This window comes from Natator depressus, chromosome 1 (assembly GCF_965152275.1).
Source record: "Natator depressus isolate rNatDep1 chromosome 1, rNatDep2.hap1, whole genome shotgun sequence".
NCBI classification, from domain to species: Eukaryota; Metazoa; Chordata; order Testudines; family Cheloniidae; genus Natator; species Natator depressus.
Genome location: NC_134234.1, coordinates 120235845 through 120260071, shown reverse-complemented (window position 1 = coordinate 120260071; position 24227 = coordinate 120235845). Strand labels below are relative to the sequence as shown.

The following is a 24227-nucleotide window of genomic DNA, read 5'->3' as shown; positions in this document are numbered from 1 at the left end:
CCCATCAGTCTTCCCTCTCGTCAGGGCTCCCCAGTTAAAATCCATGCAGATCTGTCTCACAGGCCATTCTGGTAGGGATTTATTTATTTTCCAAAAACAGTGAATCAAAATTATAATAAAATTAGGGAATTACCCTGCTAGCCTTCGTCTCTGCTCTCAGGGGTATCTTCTCCTGTCTCTGGCAATCCCTGAAGTTCCTGCTACTCTGTCATCTCCCGCAGCTGGAGCTCAGCCTTCTGGCTCTGGCTTCTAGGCCCTAAACCCATCTCTCAGTCAGGTTCTCCTACAGGATACTTCTGTTTACTGCACCTCTTCTCTGCCATAGATTCCTCTTCCTGTCCTCTGCTCTCCTCTGTCTCTTTATAGACAACAGCTGCCCTCTATCAGTCCTCACTGAAAGGCAGTTAATGAGACTCAGGTGGACTGGACCAGTTCCCTCTTAAAGAGCCCAGTCCACCCTTTGACAAGGGCCAAACGTTTTTCTCATGAATAGCATACGATAAGATTTTTTTGCAGTCCATGGGGCAGATTCTGTTCTCAGTGACACCTATAAAACTCAATTACATCAGTGAGGTTTCACAGGTGTAAATAACAGTGCACAATTTGGTACAACATATGGCACAAAAAATTGGTAGATAAAAGGGGGGTGCATACAAAAACTAACAAAATGAGCATCTTTTCACATTCATCAAGGTCCTGTTTGAAAGCCCACTGAAGTGACTGAGAGACTTTCCATGTACTTCAGTGGGCTTTGGATAAAGCTTCAAAAGAGAAGGATACTGAAAGAACATGTAGGCTACATCTACCCAGCAATTAAACACCTGAAGTTGGCCTGGGTCAGCTGGCTCAAACTTGTGGAGCTCAAGCTGTAAAATTGCTGTGTAGACATTCAGGCTTGGGCTGGAGCCTGACGTCTGGGATACTGTGAGGGGGGAGGGTCCCAGAGCCTGGGGTCTAGACCGAGCCCAAATGTCTAAATAGCAATTTTTAGCTCTGCAGCCAGATCCCAAGTCAGCAGATCCAGGCCAGCCACGGCAGTATCACAGATCTTTTATTCCAGTGTATTCCATACCCTCAGCGGCAATTTCCAGCTGTTGTATTCTGTTCTTGTTTGACCATCTGTAAATAGGGACACTTGTCATTGAAGCTCAGCTTCCATATGCAAGTATCATCAGTGTGACAATGCACTGAGGAGGTTGAGTACAATCAGCGCAGCAACTGTGTAGCATGGAAGATATATTTTACAGATAGATTGCTTGCTGTACAGGGAACCTTGTTTATTGTGGAATTCCACTTTTGAACAGTTTACTCCTCCACTGAATAAAAGCAGTTTTTCTTTATTTGAATGCACCCTTTTAATGCAAATGTATACTTTATGGTATTGTCTTGCTTAGAAAAATTCAAACATATTTCTTCCAGTAGTTCCCCTTTTTGACAAAACATGATGTGCTATCTTCCAGTGTGACTTGTATATAGAAACTGTCATTGATGCTAGTATGCACCTAAACATGAGCATACTAGCAGAGGAAGAATCTCTAAATATATATTTTGCATCATTTTTCCTCTGCAGAACTCAAAGCATTTTCATAGATTGGTAGAATGAGGCACAGAGTAATTAACTGACTTTCCCAAGGTCACATAGTAAGAAAATGGCACAGACAGGAATAAAATCCAGGTCTTCTGATGTCCACTTCAGTGCTCTAAACAATGAATCAAGCTGTCCCCAGAGGCTCTGTTTGGTTCAAATATGCACCCAGGTGTACACCTGAATCTAATCTGAGCTAATCTGCCCTCCAAAGTAGAACTGGTTGGGAAATGTTTTTTTCCCTTCCCTCTGAAAAATTTCAACAACATTGTTTTTTTTCTTCTTATTTGCAGAAGTTCTTCTTTCTTTGTTTTGTTTTTTTTAAATGCTGTAGTGAATGTAAAAATCTAAAACTGAAAATGTTTGTTTTACTTGGAACAGCAAGCCAAAAGATGTGTATGTGTTTTTATGAAAAGACAAAAAATGGACAAAAAAATGATGTTTCATGCAAACTTCTGTTTTGTCAAAAAGCCATTTTTCATCAAAAATATTTTGATTTTTTCCCCCAGCTCTACAGTAAGCCAAGTCAGGAAGTTTTATAGGAACTACTTCTCTTGTAAGATTTCTGGGACTACATGCTTCTGACTGGATTACAAACACTGAGAGAGGAACCTTTCTTGTAGAATTTTGGCACTTCTCCTTTCAGTTCCTGAATATGGAAGTGAAGAAAGGCACAAAAAAAAGTTTTAAAAAGAATAAGCAAGCTTTTTTAACCTAAAAAAATGGTTTAGCCTGGGACTAAGTTTGAATTTTGGACAAGTATTCATGTAATTTCTTTTACACTGCATCAATTTGCCTGTCCCTAAAACATATTCAAATATAAGTTAGGAAACAGTTAAAAAACAAAACATCTAAAAATACTCTACAGAAAAAGAGACCAAATACTTTCAGCCACACACTCCTACTTCCTACCTTAAAGTATACAAGATTTTCCCATCATTCCATATTCTCAGAAGCTGATTGGGTGTAGTGATCCAATGAGCTTCTGCTGTTTTAGAATTTCGGAAGATAGTGTCTGGTATCCATATCAATCCAACCATATTGCTGTTTAGAGTCAGTATTTTCACGGTGCTGTTGAATCGAAGGCGACTGTCTGTCCATGTCTGAGCAAAAAATATATCAATTTGGTATTCCTGTAATAAAAGCACAACATAAAAGCTGAAGTTGGTTCCATGTATTCCATTTATATTTGGTCTTTGATAGGCTATAGTTAAAGGGCTGTAGCCTCAGTCAGTGTAACTCAACATAGCTCTTGTCAAGATTCCTTCCCCACTCTGAACTCTAGGGTACAGATGTGGGGACCTGCATGAAAAACCCTCTAAGCTTATTTTTACCAGCTTAAGTTAAAACTTCCCCAAGGTACAAACTATTTTACCTTTTGCCCTTGGACTTTATTGCTGCCACCACCAAGCGTCTAACAAATATATAATAGGGAAAGAGCTCGCTTGGAAACGTCTTTCCCTCCCCCAAAATCCTCCCAAACCCTACACCCCCTTTCCTGGGGAAGGCTTGATAAAAATCCTCACCAATTTGTATAGGTGAACACAGACCCAAATCCTTCGATCTTAAGAACAATGAAAAAGCAATCAGGTTCTTAAAAGAAGAATTTTAATTGAAGAAAAAGTAAAAGAATCACCTCTGTAAAATCAGGATGGTAAATACCTTACAGGGTAATCAGATTCAAAACATAGAGAATCCCTCTAGGCAAAAGCTTAAGTTACAAAGAGACACAAAAACAGGAATATACATTCCATTCAGCACAACTTATTTTATCAGCCATTTAAACAAAACAGAATCTAACGCATATCTAACTAGATTGCTTATTAGCCCTTTACAGGAGTTCTAACCTGCATTCCTGCTCTGGTCTCGGCAAAAAAACCATACAGACAGAGAGAACCCTTTGTCCCCCCCCCCCCCAGCTTTGAAAGTATCTTGTCTCCTCATTGGTCATTTTGGTCATGTGCCAGCGAGGTTATCTTTAGCTTCTTAACCCTTTACAGGTGAAAGGGTTTTTTCCTCTGGCCAGGAGGGATTTAAAAGTGGTTAGCCTTCCCTTTATATTTATGACAGCTCTATTAAAATCAATGGATCTATGTTGATTTACACCAGCTAAGGATCTGGTCTTATAAAGTTTTTTTGTTTGTTTGTTTTCATTCTCAGAATTAGTTTACTTTAGGGGAAAAAAATAGAACAACATGATCTCCTGCATTGACCTTTTGGCTTAGCATGCTCTGCCCCACCACACAGTCCTGACCATCCTTCTCTGTGTGAAGTCGGGGAAGTCACAACTGCACAATATATCTGCAGTGGCTTCCCTGCCTCTGTGTGAAAACAGAGACTTTAAGGAGCTGCTGTATGATGAAACAGGTGTTTGAGAGTCCAATAGCATTAGATAAATATGGCTAGTGATTAAATAAGTCATCTGAAGAATGACAAATTGTGTGGAACATGGCAGCCATACACACACATATTAATTGTTCGTTTCTAAACTGTTACATGTATAGCCTACAGCAGAAAGATACCAGGATCATAGATACTCTTTTTTTCCCCACAGATACCTCATGTATTACAAATGCCAAGCATCAGAACTCTCTTAAACTGACATTAATATGCTAATCCAGATGCTACAATCTTGTCTTTTCTATAGTAACATTTTATTGCCATGTTTCTGTTACTAAGTAGTCATGATAAGGGTGATAAAATAGAAGTTAAACACGCGCACGCACACACACGTGTGAGCATGTGTATATATTATTACATACAAAAATCTTTAACAGATAGATATTTAAGTTTCAAAATCCAGTACTTAAAATAACAGTTCCACATCTGCCTGTGCAATCTTCATTCTGCATCCTGGTGCATCCAACCTATGCACTGAATGATGGGAGGATCTTGTGGGAAAAATGTGATTATATAATTAAAGACTTTATCATAATGCATAAGCATAAAGGGGCAGAATTAAGGGTTCCTGGTCAATATGACAATTCCTTGCTTGGGACTTTGTACATTAATTAATTTTCATTTAATGTAGCTTTTTTGCATGAAGGATCCTTGGTGAATTTTTTTTAAAGGAAAAAGATACAAACAAATTCTATTATGCACAACTGTAACAACTTATCATGTATTATTAGCAGAATTTGTGCCATGAATTTATCCTAGTATTCTAACTGTGTTCTGAGGGCCATCCGGTTACTCTGCATTATTCCTGTAATTACCATCTTTTGCAGGCCATCCTTCCAGAACTGATGTTATAACACCAGAAAACCTTATTCATTGACACTATTAGCTGAGAAATACACTCGGGAACTCTCACCTTTCCATGATGAATGATCGATGGATATGTAAGAATTCTTAGCATGTATAGGAATAGCAGGTAATATATCACCTTATGACTTGCAACATAACTACTAACAGTCCCTAGAACCTTTCCCTTTAGCCTTTCTAGCTGTGATTTTTCTTTTTGATTAGCTTTATTTTCAGGGGTAGGACAAGAGATTTGAAGCTGAAGGGGACTTATTTTCATCTTGGTGGGCAGGGAATTGTGCATCTCTGCACATTGAGACAAGGAAGTATATCAAAGTGTCTAGTTCACACTGATTGTTATTTCTATTTTTAAATACATGGGAAGTGCTCAGAAATTACAGGGATGAGGGAAATAGTCATACAATGACCTACCTATATATTTATAAATGTTCAGAAATTATTGTTTCCTCACTTTGCCATTATTGCAGAGAATGGATTATTCAGATTATGTTCTACTATTTGCCCCATCTCTGCCAGCTCCTCATTGCAATAACCTGGAGAAGAGAGGCTTGATACAGATATGGAATATGCTAGACATGGCCAAATGTATAGCAGTTTTCTCTAACTGCTGAGCTAGTGGAACTGTTCCTTTAGCTTGCAAGCAGAGACCAGTATTTATGGAGCCAAAGGCTATGATGCCACATATATACAGCTGGCTAATGAGCGTGATGTATTTATACACAACAATGGATTGATGCAAGATGTTCATATCTGAAGTTATTTTATATGAAAAGAATGCTTATTTTGATTGCCAAATTATTTCTAAATTTAGGAGAAGCTGTAATTCTCTTTTGGGATATTATACACACTTAGGATTTTGCTTATTCAAAAGGAAAGACAGCCCTGAACTGTTTAATTAATGTCCACCATACTTTTCTTCCACAACACACACATTCCTTCTTTTTAAGTAGTCTAGGAGGTAAGGTAGTCCAGTTGGCGTTTCCTGTTAAGTACTACATTTAGAACTGCCCTTAGAGGTTATTCAAAATACGACTGGTAAAGTGCAGGCCTGGGGTGGGCAGATTCAATTCCATTTACTTGAATGGGTTGTTTAAACCAGGGCTGAATTTAAGCCTGTGTGCATATATAACTGCATTGCACCCTCTAACAATAAAACATGGCCTATTGTTTTAAATGTGTCTCTCTGTCCTATGCTCAGCTTGAAATGATTTATTTAAGCAGTATCACACAACAACTCAGTAAACAGCATTTTCCTCCCAAACATCTTTCGTAACAATTTAGTTCTGTTTAAAAGTAACTCATTACAGATGCAATGTACTATATTCGATAATAAGGGGTAAACAGATATTTACGTTTGATATCTGAACTGTAATCTTCACCTTTTTCTTCATCCATTAATCCCTTTAAAAAGGATACTAGATCAGTACAGCCTTTACATTAATCATTGTAATTACCTCAGCCTTCATCCAAATGGTGAATGGGGTTTGCTATTTAGGTATTCCATTTTTGAGCAAGAGACAGAGAGGTCAATTTTGAAAGCTGGGTGTATAAAATTAGGCTCCTTTGCCCAGATCCTCAAAAGGTATTTACTTGCCTAATTCTCATCGATTTCAATGGGAGTCAGGCACCTAAGTGCCTTTGACAATCTGGCCCTAAATTTTAATTGATAGGCACTTGCACATAAATGGTTTGGTTTTCATAGATGCTGAGTTTGTCTCTCCCAGCAGTCAATAGACAACGTGCGTTGCAGCGTGGAGGAAGGGTGCAGTGGCCTCTGAACCATTTAAACCCCACATAAGGACTGTGCATGGAATCTGCTGAGCGTGCACTCACAGGTGATACTTGCGTATCCATTCCATGCCTCAGGAAAGGGCTCCATGCTAGACCCACGTAGGAGTAAGTATTTGGGCCATAATGTATGAAAAGACAAGGATCACTTTCAATTCACGGGTTTTACCTTTCAGAGGAATGCATAGGTCAATTGTTTTATAGAAGGTAATACTAGCATTTTGGGTATTTCGGCAAGAAATAATCTTTATCTTAAGTTCTGTGTAAAATCTTCTGCCTAGAAAATCTTAATGGGAACAGGTTTCTTTGCTAACACCAAGGAATACTTGATGAATAAAGAATTAGAAAGCAGAGAAATCAATCTCACCAATTATGGTTGGAGACACATCAATTTTCCAAGCACATTTCTGAGATGTTACCTATGCAAAAAAAAAAAAAAAAAACACAAAAAACCTTCTTGCCTGTTCACAGATATAAATAAACTTAGAAATTTTGTACAGTAGGCCTGCTCCTGATTACTTATTTATGAATTACAGAAGTAGTTTGTACCCCTGGGTGTGAGAGGCCCGTAGGGTTAGAGAATGGGAGGAAGGTCTTGAATTCTTCTCTCTGGCGCTGGTAGGGTAGAGAAGCAGGCCCAGATCCTCAATGTTATTTATGCTTCTAACTTACATTGAAATCAAGGGAAGTTAGAAGCCTAAATATCTTTGAGAATCATCATAGATATCATTGTAGTGGATTGATTAATGTGCCTTTCCACCTAGTCGCAACAGGAGCATGATGATAAAGGGAGGGGAGATATGGTGGTTGTAGAAGGAGTAGATATATGTCTGGGGGAGGGAGAGGGGGATTGACACTTTAGTGTATTAGATGCTCTAATGTGGGAGGCAGGGAATTATTGAAAAGTATTTTGTGGGTAGGTGGATTGGAAAAAGGAACTTCATATTTACAAATCAGACCAAACATCTGTTTGTTTTCTCATTCTCAAAGGAGACATAGAGAGGAACTCTTAAAAATACTGCACATTATTGAATGCCCTTGGTCCTCACTTGGGAAAATCTAAGACCACCAATCTTCCATTTGCAATGCTTGGTTTCACTCATAAATTGCATGGAAACATCTAGAAAGACAATATGAGATCTATCTTGCCAAACACATAGAAAAAAAAGTGTAACCATTTTTGGCAAAATACTAAAAATGTCCAACAAGACAGCTGTTACAGCTAGTCATTCCTGAGGGTACCTTTTTGAATATCCAGTGCAACAGCTGTCTGTCTGAGGTACTTATATGGCCTCCATCATTGTAGTATCTGAGCACTTCACAAGCTTTAGTGTATTATACTAACTGTACTGTGAGGTTGGGAAGTGCTATGTGAATGGGCCTGAAGGGGTTAATGAGAGCTAGTGGGCTCAATCAGCATTGCACCGCTACACATGCACTAGGCTTCAAACATGGTGGGAGGAGTTAAAAGGACTGAACATGGCAATCCAGGCCTGACTAGGAAGGAGAGCAGATCTCTGGCACTCATTCAGTGAGAGGAGCCTGGCGGGAGTCAGGGAGCGGAGTGGGCTATTGGCAAGTAGTCTCTCCCTGAAGGAAGGTAGGTCTACAACAGGGAGCCCAAAGCAGTTGGAAAGGAGCAGCAAGAAGTGAGTTTAACCAGGACTCTGTGAGGAGGGGCCTGCAGGGAGCACAGAATCGCCTGTTCAGTCAGGATCTGCCCTGCAAGGGGAGTGGAGAAAACTCTCTCCAGGCGGAACCAACTGGCTAACAGGAACTGCAGCTATGCAGTGAGCCAGTGGAAGAGGCTGAGAAAGAATGGGGCTGATACACTAGGAGTGCAGGAAGAGGCTGAGGCAAAAACCCAAGAAAGGCAAGACAGGAAGTGGTCCAGGGAGGCAGCCAGAGGTCTGTGAAGTCAGGCCTTGATTATCTGTTTAAGAACTGGAACCCATTAGAGAGCGCCTAGGATGCCCCACCATCCCACCAAGAAAGGTGGAGTGGAATGCCCCTCCTGCAACAAATGGCAAGGACTACTGAACCCCCAATACAACGATAAGTGCCGAGGGTCCTATATGAAGTTGATGGACACTTATTTGTTGGACTATTGGTACCCCAGAAGTGGTGGGAGTCTGTGTGACTCGGCCAGAAGGGCGAGTTGCAAAAAGTAGCTGACTACCACAGGGCTAGAACCGCGGTCAGCAGGAAGCTCTAAAGGAGGAGAGCCTGCTGTGCTATGCCCAGCCACCTTGGGGTGCACTTGCTTGTGAATCATATGTTTACATCCCCCTTTTACAAACTGGAACTGACACACAGAGAAGTTAAGTGATTTTCCCAAGGTCACACAAGAAATCTACAGCAGAGCAAGGAATTTAATCCAGGTCTCCTAGTTCCTAGTGTAGTACCTTTTAAGTACTGGACAATCCTGCATCTGCAGACCTTCAGTGGCCACTTTCAAGTAAACAAAATTACTGAATGTCCAAAAACATTTAGATATCCCCTACAAGAAGCAAAGATACAGTCTCTGATCAAAGGGCATGCAATCTAAATGTAATATGACACAAATCAGACCCATAAACAAACATGCGGGTAAGGGGGTTAGGAAAAGCAAATTCATAGGTGAAAATAATACAGTTACTTGTGAGGTCTACACTTATCAAAGTTTTTCCTGTGATTTAAAATACACCCCCCCACCATGGGTCTTGATTTTGTTTTTAACCAAGTTAGGCTTGTGACTGTAAGGCAATATACATTATTCAGACAACTTCCTGGAAAAATTGCTAAAATTGGTCAACTGTAAGTGCACTTTCTAGACTTGTGTTTGAGGGAATTGCATATGTTTAACTTGTTTAAAAATCAGACCAAACATCTGTTTGTTTTCTCATTCTCCAAGGAGACATGGAGAGGAACTCTTAAAAATACTGCACGTTATTGAATGCCCTTGCTCCTCACTTGGGCAAATTCAAGACCACCAAGCTTCCATTTGCAATGCTTGGTTTCACCCATAAATTGCATGAAAGCATCTAGAAAGACAATATGAGATCTATCTTGCCAAACACATAGAAAAACAGTGTTACAGTTTTAGGCAAAACACTAAAAATGTCCAACAAACCAAAATACCCCAATATCATAACTGAAAATACGCTATTAACCATATCAATTACTACAATGCTATATTTCTAACAGAGAAAATATTAAGTTTTTATACATTCCAAATAAGCCACTTCATTCACGGTAACAGAAAAGTATATTTACAATTGCTTCCCTTTCAGATATGTACATTTTGCCTTAGATAAACTCTTAACTCGGCATTTGTAGTATTTTCTATATTTACTGTAGGGTATACTTATGAAAGACTGAGGAGATATTAGCTATCTTAGACACGTTTTTAAGGATCCCTGCTGTTTTGAGTGAGACAGACAAAAGGCCAGTTTTCCAAAAAGTTTTTCGTCTGCCCTTCAACTGTGCATATGCACAAAATTTGCTTCGGCAAGATTGTAATCTTGTGCGTTCACCTGTTAGAATCTATACATGCAAACCACTTTTATGCACAAATGTATACAGTCAAGGAGGATTTGTGTACAGAATTTCTGTCATCTGACTGCACTAACGGATGGTGTGAAACTAACTTCCCATGCACACCCACAAATAAAGGCCACATTTTGAAGATATAGCTCAGCGTCAGGGATTCAACCAAAGCCTCTTTCTCCTCTGTTTCCTTTAGACAATTTTCAGAAAGTCATTATACACACACACGTATAGCAATTAAATACCCAAAACACAATTCTTAAGTTACAGTCCAAAACTATCATGTTATTTAAAACCAAAAGAAATGTAATTCCTGTACAATACAGAGATAATAAAACATGAATTTTACAATAATGAATGTGGAACGTTTGATCTCAACTGTAATTCAAAGATAGTGATATTTAGATAAAATTATTCACTCTCCATTTCAGCTTCAGAAGTATCTACTCTAGTATTACATGATTCCACAGGTACAATGCTATGAGCTAAATTTTGGAGCGCATATGCCAAAGAACAAAAAGAAGTTCTGCAATTACTCCTGTGAACTGATTACATTGATATAAATACAAAATCAGAGGAAGGGATTAAAACAAATGCAGCTTCTGTGTGGAGGGAGGGGAACCCTGCAACTTTAATGCAATTTTCCTTTATTACTAGAAATGTAATAGGTAATATATGTAGGTGATTACACAGGTACTCCTAATACACCTATATACCCTACTAATTACCTGCCTCACATTAGAAGTAATTGTTGCAGGGATTTTTTTCAATTTACTCAGAACTGGGAAGCTCTGTTTGTTGCTATGGAAACACTCCCACCTCTATATTGAAGCAATAGTTCCCCTCCCAGTTGCCATAGTAACAGATTGCAACAGGTTCCTCTTCACACCACAGCTGCTGTTCCTCTCTGCATTGCAGCTTTGGTCCTCACAGCTGTTAATTGCCATTATTATGCTGGAATCCAGCAGAGTTGTCTAACTAGATGTAAGCAGGGGAATAGACCCGCTATTGTGGGGAACTTTCCTGGTTTCTGCACTACCTCGGTGAAGTGGGCTAGCGAAAGGATCTGAGTCCTCGCTCCCACTTCCTTTACCCAGTGGCCTCCCTGCCCTTGAGGACTCCCCTTCCACTCTCCTGTCTGGCAGAGTCCTCGTAACCCCAACAAGGCTGGGTCCAGTATTCCTGGGGGGCTCGACCTCCAACCCTGCTGTGGTCACCTGGGACAGGGGCTAGGGTGTCCCCACTCCGGGGTTCTCTCTCTGCCCTGGGCACTTCTCTGACCCACTGACCATTACGTACAAGTTAAAGCAAATACACATTATTTAATCAACAATTAATTTTAAAAAGAATAAGGAAAATAGGAAAGGTTAAAGGAAACACATCACCCCGCTCTGTGGCAGGGAACATCACAAACAGTGTCTCTGGAACGTCAGGGCAGTTCACAGTCTGTTCCTTGTAAGGCCCAGGCCCTCTTCTCAGGCCCTGGCAGTGCTGCAGGGATGCTGTGGGTTGGACACTCGCTCTGGTGGTGGCCACAGGCTCTAGGTGGCAGGGCCCTTCTTCCCAGCGTTGCCCCCGCCCTGTCAGGGTAACCAATCGCCCTCCGAGTCTGGCCTGCAGAGCCTCTTGGCTGAGGCGTCTCCCTGTGCTGGGCCCACTGCCCAGGGTCCCCCCTCGCTTTCCCCAGATGCTCACGACACCCGGCTCCGGACTGCTCCTGCTCCAGCTCCACTCTACCTCAGCACGGCTGCTGCTCTGCCTCCAGCTCCTGGGCTGCTTCTCTGGCCCCTCTGCCTCTGGTTGCTGCAGCTCTGCTCCCAGGGCAAGTCTGCTCTCTCTGGGCTGTGCCTCTGGTTTTTGTTGCTGCAGCTCTGCTCCCAGGTCAGGGTCTGCTCTCTCTGGATCTGGCACAGCTCTGCTCCCCAGCTCAGCTTGCGCCCCTGCTTTCTCCTTAGCTCGGTCCCACTCTGTCTGATCCAGGCAAGTCCAGCTCACACGGAGGACGGGACCTCCCTGGCCTCCTGACTCCCTGATTAGCCTGCCCGCCCTGTCATTCAGGCTGACCTGGAGCATTGGCCTCTCCCCATTGTTCCTGGGGGCTGTCAGTCTCAGGGTGCTGGTTTCCCATGGACCCTTCCCCCTTTTTAGTACTTGGAGCTAGCAACTAAAACACCCCCACTGAATGTTAGTAAGGGGCAACAGTCCCCTTACATAGAACCTACTACCCAGGTTCTTGGGCTGTACTCAGCAACATGTATCTCAGTACTGCTGAAAACAGCTCAGGGAGGGAAGCCAAGAGCACCCATTATATGTGACATGGGGAAGGATACAGAGATACTATTTTTTAATTATGACATATTTATATGGGGAATAAACTACAGGTGAAATTCACCCGTAAGCAGAGAGCCAAAATAACGCATATGCACAACTTAAACCCTATTTCATGATATCAGTGATGCATAGGCCTATGCTGGCCTTTCCACCAGTGTTGAGTGCTAACTGCTCTCCACTGCAAAGTATATAAAGTCTACAGGGTCCCAACCCGGGTCTCTTTTAAAAAGGGCTGTTTTCAACATGGCTAGCCTTGATGGAGCCATCTTCAACTGACTTAAGCTGCTTAAACTAGAGACATCATGGTTAATCTGATTAATTGCTGACCTCTGTAAGCATAAGTGAAGACAAATTGAAATCTAAGTACCAAATTTTGCACAGTCACTCCATTTTCCTCGCTGGCGCAACCCTGGATTTATGCCAGCTGGATAGAAATAAAGTTTGGCCCTATTTTTGTTGCTCTAGTCCATATTTCAATACCATAACAGGAGATCTTTGTTATATAATAATGTTTTATCTCACCAATGTCCCTAAAATATATTTCATAACACACCATGGGTGAATGTTTGTTTCAAAAGTGGGGCATGAACCAGTTCATAACATGCAATTCAGCTGTCAACAAGAGCAGAAAAAATACCATCACAGTTTCGTTATCAATTAGCTTATTGTGAATGACACATACTTTTCCTCACAATCACCACTGTCACCGTTTCAGTGTGACTGCACCTGTGTCCCCCCATTGTGGTGCCTCAGGGGAACCCACTTAAGGTTTCAGGCTTTATAGGCATCACCCCTCTCAGGTGGAGACCCACATTTCTCTCCCTCCAGATTGGCTGCTTAACCTTGCAGTCCCTGTGCACCTCATTGTGCTTTCCCCAGCAAGCCAGTCTGCCTAATGGCCAGCAATCATATAATGCTTTCTCTACAAGGACAAAGACAAGTGGTTTTACCAGTGACTGCTTTCTTCCAAAGCAAAGGACATTAAGGCAAAAGCATCCCAGAGAAAACATATAAAAAGCAATAAAAGGATTTAAATGCTCACTAAACATACCAGGAATAGCCCATCTTCCATATGGGGAGTCTTGTAGCTCAAAAGCCTTTCCACAAGGGTGGGGGCTGCCCTAGGACCAAATGTCCCATCCATTTGCTGAATCGAAAGAAAGGCCCTAAGTCTGTTTAAACTCAACCTTTTATATGTAAAGTCTTGGTTTGTACCCCTCCTGTTCCCCAGGAGTTCAAGCTTCTAAGGGTGGGGATCTACTACACAGCCAGCTTTGGGATTTTTTCCTTAATCTGCCCTAGTGATTCCAGATTGTGCCCCTCACCTACCATGCATACCTAGGAACAGACAAATACACATCACCTGTATTGATTCAAAGGGCTATGAAGACATTACAGCTTGTCCTGTCTGGCCCATATAAATATATTTGCTCTTATATTTATCAATATAAATGTTTTCATGTTTTAAACATAAAATACAATGTGGTCCATAAAGATACTGTATATGGTTGCAATATCTGTCACCCCCATCCCCAAAATGCTAGAAATCCAAGAAAATGATGGTTGAAGCTGGGCTTGTGAGTTGCTCTTAAACTTTTTGGACTTGATCTTTCCCTGAAAAATGAAGTTAGGTTTGCAGTAGTATCTGACATAGGCCACTGAACAACTGAGGTTTTAATTATCTGTCTTGGCAAAAGAAGCTCTTCCCTACCTGATAAATAAATATAAGCCAGCTGCAATTAGAATGAGGAAGGTCAGCTGCTTGAATAGTTTTAATAAAGTTCCTCTCTGTGTCTTCACAGAAGGAGAACAGTCTTCAGAGGTGACTTTCATAATGAAAAGTTACATTACCAGACTGTGGAAAAACCAATGAAAAGACACTAAAGCAAGAGAATGTCTTACACTTAACTAATTAGCCTCTCACAGTTTGTATGGTAACCTCCAACTTATCTGTATGTGTGTGTATATATATCTATATATCTATCTATAGATAATCTTACTATATGTTCCATTCTATGCATCCGATGAAGTGAGCTGTAGCTCACGAAAGCTTATGCTCTAATAAATTTGTTAGACTCTAAGGCGCCACAAGTACTCCTGTTCTTTTTGCGGATACAGACTAACATGGCTGCTACTCTGAAACTTAATTTTTTGTTTGAGCTTCATTTCCCCTTGTTCCTCTGACAACATACAGCTTCAGAGTACTTCAGAGGGGCATTGGACTGATGAATCATTTGGGAGAAGATATTGACAAAGATGGAGACTTTTAAAGCTGGTTTTTTGTGATTTTGTAGCCTTTGACAGTACTCCAACGTTAATTATTCTTACTCACTGAAAGAGATTTCATGTGCTTCAAAAGGCTTCTAGGAGATAGAATTTGGATAGGAGTGAGTGGAATACTGCTGAGTACATCTAAAACTGAAGATAGTTTGCTGAGTGTTTGTATTTTAATAAATGAACACGAAACATACAACTGCAGTGGCATGGCAGCTGAAGTAGGTAAGGGCAGGTTTTTCCACATTGAGAACTTTTGTTTCAACAAGTCAACAAAAGGAATTTAAAATAAGTCAGAAAGTTTAGTAAAAAGAGGGCAAGTCTCACAATGGTTGATGGATCACTGAATCACCTTAGTAATTTTTTCCTAGCCTAGCATTAAAAAAATCTTAAATCAATTACCTAGAATAACAAAGGCAAGACCAAAAAGACATTCAGAACAAATTAGTAAAACCTGAAATTTAATACAGTTAAATCTGGAACTAATCCTGATATACACAAGTAATGAAACTGAAAACAGGATAACAAGCTGAGGAACTGAAATATATGTATGTGTTTAAAAACTACTAAGTAGATCAAAAGATCACTTAGATAAATGGCAAACAGACTGAAATGATCCAGATGAATAACACACAAAATGGAAGCCAATGATCAAAATGTAACACCTGCTGTCACAAATGATATATATGCTGGAAATATGTTAATGTCCTGGAACAGAAACTCCACTCCTACCAGGGATGTGAATATTAAAGCAACTAATCACAAACAAGCTCCCCTTCCTGCCAGTAGCCTTTTAACAAATATGTACAGGTGTTTGTAATCTGTGCACCAGCTGAGAAGGAAGGCTAAAAGACAACAATCAGAATCTCATAAAAACAGAGGGTAGTGTGTGACTAAACTCTATTCCTAGAATTGTGAAATTAACAAAGCCTACAAATCCTGGATAAACAAGATCCAAATTCAGTTTAGATCAATTTATTAAAAATATAGACGATTAAAACAGTTCTGCCTCAGAATCCTCAACTTTTAATTATAGGCTAGGCTGGTAGCACTACCTATTCAGAATGCTCAATGCTTCCCATTATAAAACCCTGTTTTCAGTTGGATTATCTTTGCCAAACTTTAACCACTTGCATTGAAATTTTCTGTCAGAGATCTGCGTCAGTCTGAATTATTTTTGAAAATTTCAAGCATAATGGTTCAGCCATTTCTGAGAATGAGGCTAGGGAAAATAAGTTGTTTTGCCCATATTAAAATATTCTGGTGATTTTTTTTAAAGATGTTCTACTGCCCCCATGCTCGAAAAGAGCCCTTTAAAAAGGGGGAAACTAGGTCAGATTACAAAGGATGAATATAAACAAATAACACAAGTATGTAGGGAAAAAATTAGAAAGGCCAAGGCACAAAGCAAGATTAAGCTAGCTAGAAACAAAGGATAACAAGAAAACATTCTACAAATACATCAGAAGCAAGAGGAAGACCAAGGACAGGGTAGGCCCGTTACTCAATGGGGTTGGGGGAGGGAACAATAATAGAAAATGTGGCAATGGCAAAAGTGCTAAATGACTTTTTTGCTTTGGTTTTCACCAAAAAGGTTAGCAGCAATTGGGCATCTAACGTGGTGAATGCCAGTGAAAATGAGGTAGGATCAGAGGCAAAAACAGGGAAAGAACAAGTTTAAAATGACTAAGAAAAGTTGGATGTCTTCAAGTCACCAGGGCCTGATGAAATAGGTCCTAGAATACTCAAGGAGCTGACTGAGGAGATATGTGAGCCATTAGCGATTATCTTTGAGAAGTCATGGAAGACTGGAGACATTTCAGAAGACTGGAAAAGGGCAAATATAGTGCCAATCTATAAAAAGGGGAATAAGGACAACATGGGGAATTACAGACCAGTCATCTTAACTTCAGTACCCAGAAAGATAATGGGGCAAATAATTAAGCAATCAACTTGCAAAGCCCTAGAAGATAATAAAGTGATAACTAACAGACAGCATGGATTTGTCAAGAACAAATCGTGTCAATCAAACCTAATAGTTTTCTTTGACAGGGTAATAAGCCTTGTGAATAGGGGAAAGGAGTGGATGTGGTATATTTTGAAGTTAGTAAGAATTATGATACTGTCTCACATGACCTTCTCATAAACAAATTAGGGAAATACAACCTAGCTGGAGCTACTACAAGGCTAAGATTTAGTCATGGGAATTTTTAGTAAAAGTCATGGACAGGTCATGGACAATAAACCAAAACTCATGGCCCATGACCTGTCCATGAATTTTACGATAAGTACCTATGACATCTTAGTTAGTCCTGGGGCCTCAGGATGCAGCTGATCTGGGGAGCCCCAGGGTGCTGCTTTTGCTCTGGGGGGTCAGCACGGGGCACCTCTGCTGCTCTATGGGAGGCAACCTGAAGTACCACTGCTCGGGACGGGAGGATGGCCCAGAGCACTGCTGCTGCTGCTCCGGGGTCGGGGGGGGTGGGGTGGCCCAGGGTGCCACTGCTGCTCGGGGTGGGGACAGCCCAGGGCACTGTCGCTGCTCAGGGGGCGGGGGGAAGGGGCCAGGGCAGTGCTGGTGCTTTGGAGCGGGGGTAGCCTGCAGTGCCACTACTGCTTTGGAAGCCCCTAGGGCCAGCCGCACCGGCCGCTGCTTGGGTGGCCACAGGGCCAGCTGCCTGGGGCCACTCCAGCATTGGCCAGTGAGGCTGGCCCTGGGGCTACCGCAGCAGCTGCCAGTGCAGCTTGCCCCAGACCGCCCAAGCAGCTCGTGGTGTGGCTGACCCAGACTCCCAAAGCAGCTCCAGCATCTGCTGGTGCAGCTGGCCCTGGGGCTGCCCCAGCTGCTCAGGTGGCTCTGGGTCAGCTGCACCAGCCGCTGCCAAAGTGGAATTCACAGAGGTCCCGGAAGGTCATGGAATCCGTGACTTCCATGACCTCCATAACAGACTCACAGTCTTAACTATAAGGTGGGTGCATAACTGGTTGGAAAACCGTTCCCAGAGAGTAGTTATCAGTGGTTCACAGTCAAGCTGGAAGGGCATATCAAGTGGGGTCCCACAGGGATCAATTCTGGATCAAGTTCTGTTCAATGTCTTCATCAATGCTTTAGATAATGGCATAGAGAGTTTGCAGATGATACCAAGCTGGGAGGGGTTGCAAGTGCTTTGGAGGATAGGATTAAAATGAAAAATGATCTGGACCAACTGGAGAAATGGTCTGACGTAAATAGGATGAAATTCAATAAGGACAAATGCAAAGTACTCCACAGAGGAAAGAAAAATCAGTTGCACACACACACAAAATGGGCAATGGCTGCCTCGGAAGAACTGCAAAAAGGGAGCTGGGGGCCATAGTGGATCACAAGCTAAATATGAGTCAACAGTGTAACTGTTGCAAAAAAAGCAAACATCATTCTGGGATGTATTAGCAGGAGTGTTGTAAGCAAGACACAAGAAGTAATTCTTCCGCTCTATTCTGCGCTGATTAGGCCTCAACTGGAGTATTGTGTCCAGTTCTGGGCGCCACATATCAGGAAAGATGTGGACAAATTGGAGGAAGTCCAGAGAAGAGCAACAAAAATCATTAAAGGTATAGAAAACATGACTTATGAGGTAAGATTGGGGGAAAAAATGGATTTGTTTAGTCTGAAGAAGAGAAGACTGAGAGGGGACATGATAACAGTTTTGAAGTACTTAAAAGGTTGTTACAAGAGGAGGGAGAAAAATGTTCTCCTTTATCTCTGAGGATAGGACAAGAAGCAATGGGCTTAAATTGCAGCAAGGGTGGTTTAGGTTGGACATTAGGAAAAACTTCCTAACTTTCTGTGTGCTTAAGGACTGGAATAAATTGTCTAGGGAGGCTGTGGAATCTCCATCATTGGAGCTTTTTAAGATCAGGTTAGATAAACACCTATCAGGGATGGTCTAGATAATACTTAGTCCTGCCTTGAGTTCAGGGGACTGGACTAGATGACCTCTTGAGGTCCCTTCCAGTCCTACTATTTTATGATTCTATACTTTTGAGCAGGGAGTTGCAGTTTGGCATATGGATGGCCTTTTTGTCAGGGATGTGCCTTTTGCTGACCCTGTGAAAATCTGTCTATATTTGGCCACATGACTGAATTTCTGTTTTATCATGCTCTTGTAAATACCTCAGAAATTACACACAATAAATCTACATGAAAAGAGCATTATTAAGATAGCAATGCTGAGCACTCCAAAGATTAGGCTAAATTCACAGAACACCTGGGGGTGAATAGGAGGACTCCATTATAACCTTCAGCCCAGTGATTAGGGATGTGGGAGACTCCAGTTCAAGTCCCTGTCCCTAATACGAAGAAGGGATTTGCACTTGGGCTTCCTACATTACAGGAGACTGCCCTAACTACTGAGCTTATGAGCTATTCTGTTATGTGCCTGTCTCGGTCTGTCCTCTTGAAGCTACCCACTCTTTATAAATGATTAGTCATTGGAGCAGGGATTTGTACTTGGTCTCTAATATTCTAGGTGCATATTCACACTGCCAGGCTACAGAATCATTCTAATTTTCTTTCCTTGGCCCAATGATTCATAACAACAGTGTATAGTCATTGGGCCAGGTCATCCCTGGTGTTTTGTGAATCTAGTCCTCCTTTGCTTTTGTCAAAATCCTGTAACTGAAAAATTCAAGTCAGGTCAAAATGTAACTGTTCATTTTGATCCAACTTGAAAATTTTTAGATTTTGTGATTTGCTGAAAATTGTGTTTTTGGTTAGACTTGAAACGAAACTTTTTTTGATATTTTGGAATTGCCAGCAATCTGAAAAATCCACTATTCACCCACCTCTAAGTTACAATGATTTCCTTTTAGAATGGTTTGTTTCATCCATATAGTATTTTTTTCCATCTGTCTTCTGTTAACTCTTATTTGATACAGGTGTTCTTACTTATTCTATCTCACATATTTCATCTGCAGCATTTTATATTCTCACCCCAATTATGCAAGTAGCTTGGGTAGCGGTGACAGGATGGGGCAGAGTTAGGGGAAAGAGAGCACTCCCCAATCTCTAATACATATTGAGCCCATATTCTTCTTTCACTTACCCTTTGACAGAGTCAGGTTTCATGTTTGTAGTGCCGGTACTAGCCCACTGGAGGCCTTAAGTAGGAATATTTTTGCCCCCTCCACAACATATACTAATAATTAATAGGGGGCCCCTTGAGCTGTTTGGGCCCCTAAGCAATTGCTTAGTCTGCTTATGCCTAACACCGGCTCTGTGTGTTTGTAACTGAGGGCGGGATTTTGTCTTTTACTGGTAAAATCCAGTTAAAAGAAAAGTTTTGTACAAGAGCATTCAGGAGGAAAAAATTATTCTGCTAGAGTCACCAGGATTTGAGAAAAAAGAGATCCAAGTTCCTAGAAAAGAAGTAGGAGTAAAGTAGACTGGTAGATCTTTCTAGGGAAATAAATCTGGCCACTCTCAGCTGACGGAAGTGAGATTCCAGTTTAACTTTCTTACCTGCATAAAACAGAGAATGAGATAGAGAACTAGAATAAAGAAACTTCCTTTAATGTGCAAAACTAACAGAATGGCTAAGATACTAACATTTTTCATTGGGAAAAAATGAAGTTCACATAGTATATTTACACAGATTGACATTAAAACTCATGTTTTACCCACAGTGGGATATGAGATACAACTTTCAGAGTAGCAGCCGTGTTAGTCTGTATCCGCAAAAAGAACAGGAGGACTTGTGGCACCTTAGAGACTAACAAATTCATTTGAGCATAAGCTTTCGTGAGCTACAGCTTATGCTCAAATAAATTGGTTAGTCTCTAAGGTGCCACAAGTCCTCCTGTTCTTTTTGAGATACAACTGTCATTTCCTATTCTGTGTATACAGAAATATATGTGATACCTCAAATACTACAATGTAGTAGCTGGTAAATTTTGACTTATAATGGCAATAACTTTGTAAAGTGTGGTTTTTGGGGTTCTTTAGTTTTTAAATATAGTGTATATTAATACACTTGATAAATGTGTGTTTGACGGGTTAAAGTCCTACAATTGCAGGAATTGTGGGGTGGGGGAAATCCTGAAACAGGAGGTGCTTTCTGAAAAAAGTAGAAGTAATTTTAATTTTGTGTTTTTTAAAACTAAACTAAAATCATTTCCTGCAGAATCAGTGAGATTAAACTGTTCAAGATGTCAACAGTAGTTCAGGATACTTGAACATTGCCTTTTCTCTACAGGGACCTTTGGAAGTCCTCACACTTGCCGAAGGATGAGCTGGCTGAGTAGTATCATTATCCATAATAGCAGGACTAGTACAGCCTTTTTATTTAACATGCTGCAGAGTGTAGTCTGTTTTCCTCGTTTTTGCAAGTAGATACTTTCTTTCAAAAGCTATATTGACTTCACATCTTCTAACCTGTTTTCATGTTAAGTGCAAACTTTGGCAGAAATGCTTTTCAATGGATCCCAAACCTCTTCAACTAATGTGAATCAATTTCTTTCCCCTTTCTTTGTAGGCTGAATATCTAAAAGCCTCAGATATAGTATTTTTCACTATCCTCACACAGCTAGTCATTACAGACCTTTTCCCAGCCTGATGGTCTGTCTCCAGATACAATCCCATTATTCCTTTCTGCTTGGAGAGAGACAAGTATTTGTCACTTCCCTAGCTGGTGTTCACACGCAGTAATTTGCATTCCTTAAGATAGCTATTTAGCTTTTTAAATACACTCAAAGTTTCAGCTTGTATTGCTCCCTTTGTTGACCATATCACACAATCTTCATTCAGTACATAAAGAAACATCTCAGATTCTGTACAAGTGTGACTCAGTGGCCAATGTCTCCCCTTGTTGTTAGACATGGCAGGCACTCCTTCTTTTGTGCCTCTTTCTGAAACACTTCAATGTTGATAAGCTTCATGATGAAGTAATCACTAATAGTTATGCAATAGCGATTTCCAACAAATATTCTGGATTGTTTTAGTTTGGGATTCTGTCACAGAGATTGCTGGAAAGCAACTGGGACTAATCAATGTTAAATTACAGATGATACCATCAAATTACGGGAAAGAAAAAAAAGAGAGGTGCAGTGAAGAAGGGATGCACTGAAAGGTCACTCAAGTCATCAAAGAGAGGATTGTAATCAATGGTGGAATAGTGTGGCACAGTGCATTGAGAAGCCTCTGAAACCTATGACCAGAAATGTGTATTTGACACTTTGAAGTCCCCAAATGGGCATCCATTCTTGCAGCTTCTGCCAGATAAGGATAAAAATGGAGAATACTACCAGGATATTGATGCACAACATAAGCATTGGCATGAGCATTTTTTGAATTAGTGATTCCCACCAAGATGTAAATTACAACTTAATCCAAAAATGAACCCATCAGAAAACCGGCCAGTGACATTAGAGGAAGTGATGCTTGTGGTCAAACAGTTACGAAATGATAAAGCACCTGGTCTTGACATCATAACTGCTAAAGAGTGGAGGCCCCGATTAGTTCACTGGCTTCATAGAGTCATCTCAAAAGTTTGGGAAATGGGTCACATTCCAGAAGATTGGAAAAGGAGCAGCACCGTCCCTTTTTTCCAAAAAGGAGATCAATCAGCTTGCTAAAGTTATAGGGGAATAACACCACAGTCAGTCCCAGAGAAGGTGTTTACAATCACACTACAGCCCAAAAAGGAGACAACCAGTGTGGTTTCCACTTAGGTCAATCTACAATCCATGCTATATACGCTCTGCAGGATGTTCTTGAAAAGACTAGAATGACAAAAGGAAGCTAACATCATGTTTATAGACTTTGCAGACTTTTTTGACTCAGTGCATCGATCAGCCTTGTGGATACCTCTAGGCCAGCATGCGGTGCCTGAGGACTCAGTGTGCCTAGTGGAGGAACTGTACCACAGAACATTTAGCTGTGTGAGAGTCAATGTTTGCATTACAGAATTGGTATTCAGTAGAATCAGGAGTACTCCACGGATGCAATCTCTCACCTACATTATTTAATGTTCTAATAAACTATGTGATGACAAAGCTGATTGAGGCCAGTGTAGGAGGTGTGAAATTTAAAGATTCATCTTTAGAGGATCTCAGGAATGAGGATGATATTGACTTACTTGGAGAGACTACTGACCAACTATAATAATGGTAATAAAGCTGCAAAAAACTGCAGAATCTATGGGACTTAACATCAATGGTGATAAAATCAAAGATATGCATGCATGCTATAAAATAAAAATGAACAGCCTGCCAATGCTGTATGCAGATTGCAATGACATTGAATGGGTGAATAGTTGTATTTGTCTGGGTAGTCAGTTGATAGCCGGAGGTTCTAGACTCAAAGAAGTCATGCATCAGATTGGTCTTGTGGCAGTGGCATTCTGGCATCTTTAAAAGCCCGTTTAGATGGTGAGATGTCTGTGTGACAACTAAGATACAAGTGTTCAATGCAGGAGCGATGACAACTTTTTTAGATGGAGCCTAAACATGTCTGTTAAATACAGCTGAGAAGAGGAAACTAAACAGTTTTCAGTGTCAAAAATTACAGTGTATTTCTAAAATCTATTGGTTTGATTTTGTCACAAATGAAAAGGTAGTTAGATAACCCCGGTCACGCACCAGTTGAGAATAAGATGACTGCAATGATAGGGTCATTTCCAACATACAAAAGAAGGTATGCTTTTACAGAAGGCTTATAGAGCTGAGGTTGAAGGAAACAGAGCACAAGGCCAACCACAAATGAGGCTGGAAGATGTCATTTTGAAGCACTTAAGCAATCTAAATCCTCCCATACTGATTCTTGCTTAAGAAGACTTGCAAGGGACCGTTAAAGACGGAAATCCATTCTACACACCACCACAGTTACATCATAGCCAAGTGAATCTGCCGCTGCTGCTATTGACTGGTCAACCTTCTTATGACTTGGTCCTCCAGCCATGTCACACACAGTCCACCCCTTTCAGGGTAACCCAGTAGTCCAAATAGTCCATGAATCTCCTGTTGGGCCTTCAGTCTGACTCCAGACTCACTAGTTCTTATCTCTGATGTCCAGGGAGTTCAGTAGTCCTCCTTATCCATTGTGTCCAGAGGTTTCCATACCACCTTCCTTGGTGAGCTAGAAGGAGAACCCTGACCCTCCCTTTCCTCTGGGTTCCATTCCGGGGACACTCTAATGAACAGTCAAGGCCTGTATATCTAGATCCTTTGCTGCCTCTCTGGGCTGCTGCCAGCTGCAATCCATCTTGGGCTTTTCCCACAGCCTCTTCCCAGGCTGACTGTATTAGCATCACTCTCTCTAGATCTCTTCTCCAGCCTTACTGCAGAGCTTCTTAGCACTTTCAGACATCCAGCTGCTTTTTCTTCAGGAGAGTTTTGTCCGCTTCCCTCTGACCCTGCAAAAATCTTCCTGCAGGCCTCTCTGCCCATGCAGAGAACCCTGTGTGGACTCCTCTTCCCCAGC

General features: G+C 41.1%; 1 protein-coding gene across 2 annotated transcripts in view; it reads right to left on the bottom strand.

Annotated features, from left to right (window-relative positions):
- Positions 1-24227, bottom strand: part of GABRG3 (gamma-aminobutyric acid type A receptor subunit gamma3) — a 517692-nt gene that overhangs the window by 223458 nt on the left and 270007 nt on the right. For both annotated transcript variants that reach the window (XM_074965596.1, XM_074965586.1), the window contains exon 4: positions 2498-2718. In XM_074965596.1, the coding sequence (XP_074821697.1) occupies positions 2498-2718 (221 nt within the window). The remainder of the gene's footprint in view (positions 1-2497; positions 2719-24227) is intronic.